Source organism: Saccostrea echinata, unplaced genomic scaffold (genome assembly GCF_033153115.1).
Source record: "Saccostrea echinata isolate AGI-Se365-2 ecotype Australia unplaced genomic scaffold, CSIRO_AGI_Sech_v1 ptg000023l, whole genome shotgun sequence".
Taxonomy (NCBI): domain Eukaryota; kingdom Metazoa; phylum Mollusca; class Bivalvia; order Ostreida; family Ostreidae; genus Saccostrea; species Saccostrea echinata.
The window spans coordinates 9572543-9575000 of record NW_026889772.1 but is presented as its reverse complement, the minus strand read 5'-3'; the positions used below and the strand labels follow the sequence as shown (position 1 = coordinate 9575000).

General features: G+C 32.1%; 1 protein-coding gene across 1 annotated transcript in view; it reads left to right on the top strand.

The window, feature by feature from the left end:
- LOC133191435 (putative uncharacterized protein DDB_G0286901) overlaps window positions 1-2255 on the top strand; it is a 3054-nt gene extending 799 nt beyond the window's left edge. Inside the window, exons 2-4 of the mRNA XM_061327193.1 lie at window positions 1-1090; window positions 1453-1489; window positions 2146-2255. The exon at window positions 1-1090 is cut by the window's left edge and continues 488 nt beyond it. Of these exons, the coding sequence (XP_061183177.1) occupies window positions 1-1090; window positions 1453-1458 (1096 nt within the window). The 3' untranslated portion in view covers window positions 1459-1489; window positions 2146-2255. The remainder of the gene's footprint in view (window positions 1091-1452; window positions 1490-2145) is intronic.
- The last annotated feature ends 203 nt before the right edge of the window (window positions 2256-2458 follow it).

Sequence of the window (2458 nt, the reverse complement as noted above, 5' to 3'; positions counted from 1 at the left end):
AATGATGCCCATGCCCATGAATATTGGAAATAACAAAGGAATGGACATGATGCCCATGCCTATGAATATGGATAATAGCAATGGAATGAACATGATGTCCATGAATATGGAAAACAACAAAGGCATGGACATGATGGAAATGAAGCCTATGGACATGGCTAATGGAAAAGATATGAATATGCCAATGAATATGAAAGCCATTAACAAAATGATGGATATGAAAAAGGCAATGGATATGGGCAATATGATGAATGACATGATGAACATGAAGAAAGCGATGGACATGGGTAAAGCAATGAAAAACGCCATGGATATGGCTAAAATGATGGAGATGGCCAATGCTGTGGACATGATGAAAAATAGCATGGATATGATGAAAATGAATATGATGAACAAAATGAACATGGATAAAAAACCAATGGAAATGAACATGAAAAATGTCATGGAAATGATTAACATGGAAATGAATAAAAAACCAATGGACATGCCCATGAATATGGATAGGATGTCAATGAACATGAATAATGGCATGAACATGAACAACAAACCTATGGACATGCCTATGAAGATGGATATGATGCCAATGAACATGAAAAACGGCATGGACATGACGAACATGATGCCCAATGATAAAATGGACATGATGAATGCAATGCCCATGAATAAAAACGCAATGAACATGAACAACGCCATGGACATGATGAATGCAATGCCCATAAATAAAAACGCAATGAACATGAACAATGCCATGGACATGATGAATGCAATGCCCATGGATAAAAATACAATGAACATGAACAACGCAATGGATATGATGAACGCAATGCCCATGAATAAAAACGCAATGAACATGAACAACGCCATGGACATGATGAATGCAATGCCCATGGATAAAAACGCAATGAACATGAAAAACGCCATGGACATGATGAATGCAATGCCCATGAATAAGAATGCAATGAACATGAATAACGGTATGGATATGATGAATGCAATGCCCATGAATAAAAATACAATGAACATGATGTCCATGAAGATGAACATGATGCCAGTTAACATGAACAAAATGATGCCACCTTCATCTAAATATGTAAGTTCTTATACTGTTATTCTGAATCAGAGATGTTTGTCATATTTGAAGCACTGAAAACCAGATGATGTCTGATTAAGTTTCATGCTAACACTTATATAGTTAATACAATTGATGACAATGTAATACAGATAGTTTATGCAATTGATGACAATATAAATACATATAGTTTTTACAACTGATTACAACATAAATACATATAGTTTATACAATTGATGACAATATGAATATACACATGTATATAATTTATATAACTGATGACAATACATACATGATATAGTTTATATACATGTAATTGATGAAAGTTTATATAATTGATGAAAGTTTATACAATTGATAACAATATAAATACATTGTTTCAGATTTAAATGAAATTTGACTGGGATGCAGGAGCAAACAGTAAGTATTCTGTCAGTAAAATTTACATTACACTTATAAGGCGAAGTAAAATAATTTATTATACAGTACTTTTTTTAATGGCTTAAATTTGCTTTAAGTATTCAGGACTTAAGATTTCTCAGCCATCGTGTGACGTCTTTGTATTGTTTCCATCATATTATAAAATAGCACACTATTTTTAGATTCCACATATACAATTCATTATGGTCTGAATTAGTCAAAATATAAATCCGATTCAATATCATTACTTCATTTTCATTTTAAATTACTTTTTAAAGCTCTGTCTTTAAAGTAATTACACAAGATACATTTAAGTGAATACACAAGATGCATGTACAGTGAGTACACAAGATACGTGTACATTAATGTGAGTACACAAGATACGTGTACATTAAATTGAGTACACACGATACGTGTACATTAAAGTGAGTACACAAGATACGTGTACATTAAAGTGAGTACACAAGATACGTGTACATTAAAGAGAGTACACAAGATACATGTACATTAAAGTGAGTACACAAGATACGTGTACATTAAAGTGAGTACACAAGATACATGTTCATAAAAGTGAGTAACAAGATACGTGTACATTAAAGTGAGTACACAAGATACATGTACATTAAAGTGAGTACACAATTTGACCTTTTTTGTAGGGCCGCAGGACAAGGACTTTTTCATCTTTCGTTTCCCATGTAATGCCCAGGAAAAGGCTTTATTGAATGCAGGGATGTAATTTATATTGCAAATAAAATGATAAAATCATTATGATGAAATTGTTATTTTGATACAACCTTGTATCTGAAACTTATTTATCTAAAAGAGTAAAAGAGCAAGGTATCTTAAATATCTTTAACACTGTAACCGTTATTCAAGCTAATATCACAAAGTATATTTTGCCAATGTGACCCTTATTCAATTTTATATCTCAAAGGTCTTCATATCCGTAATCCTGATTCAGTGTAACAT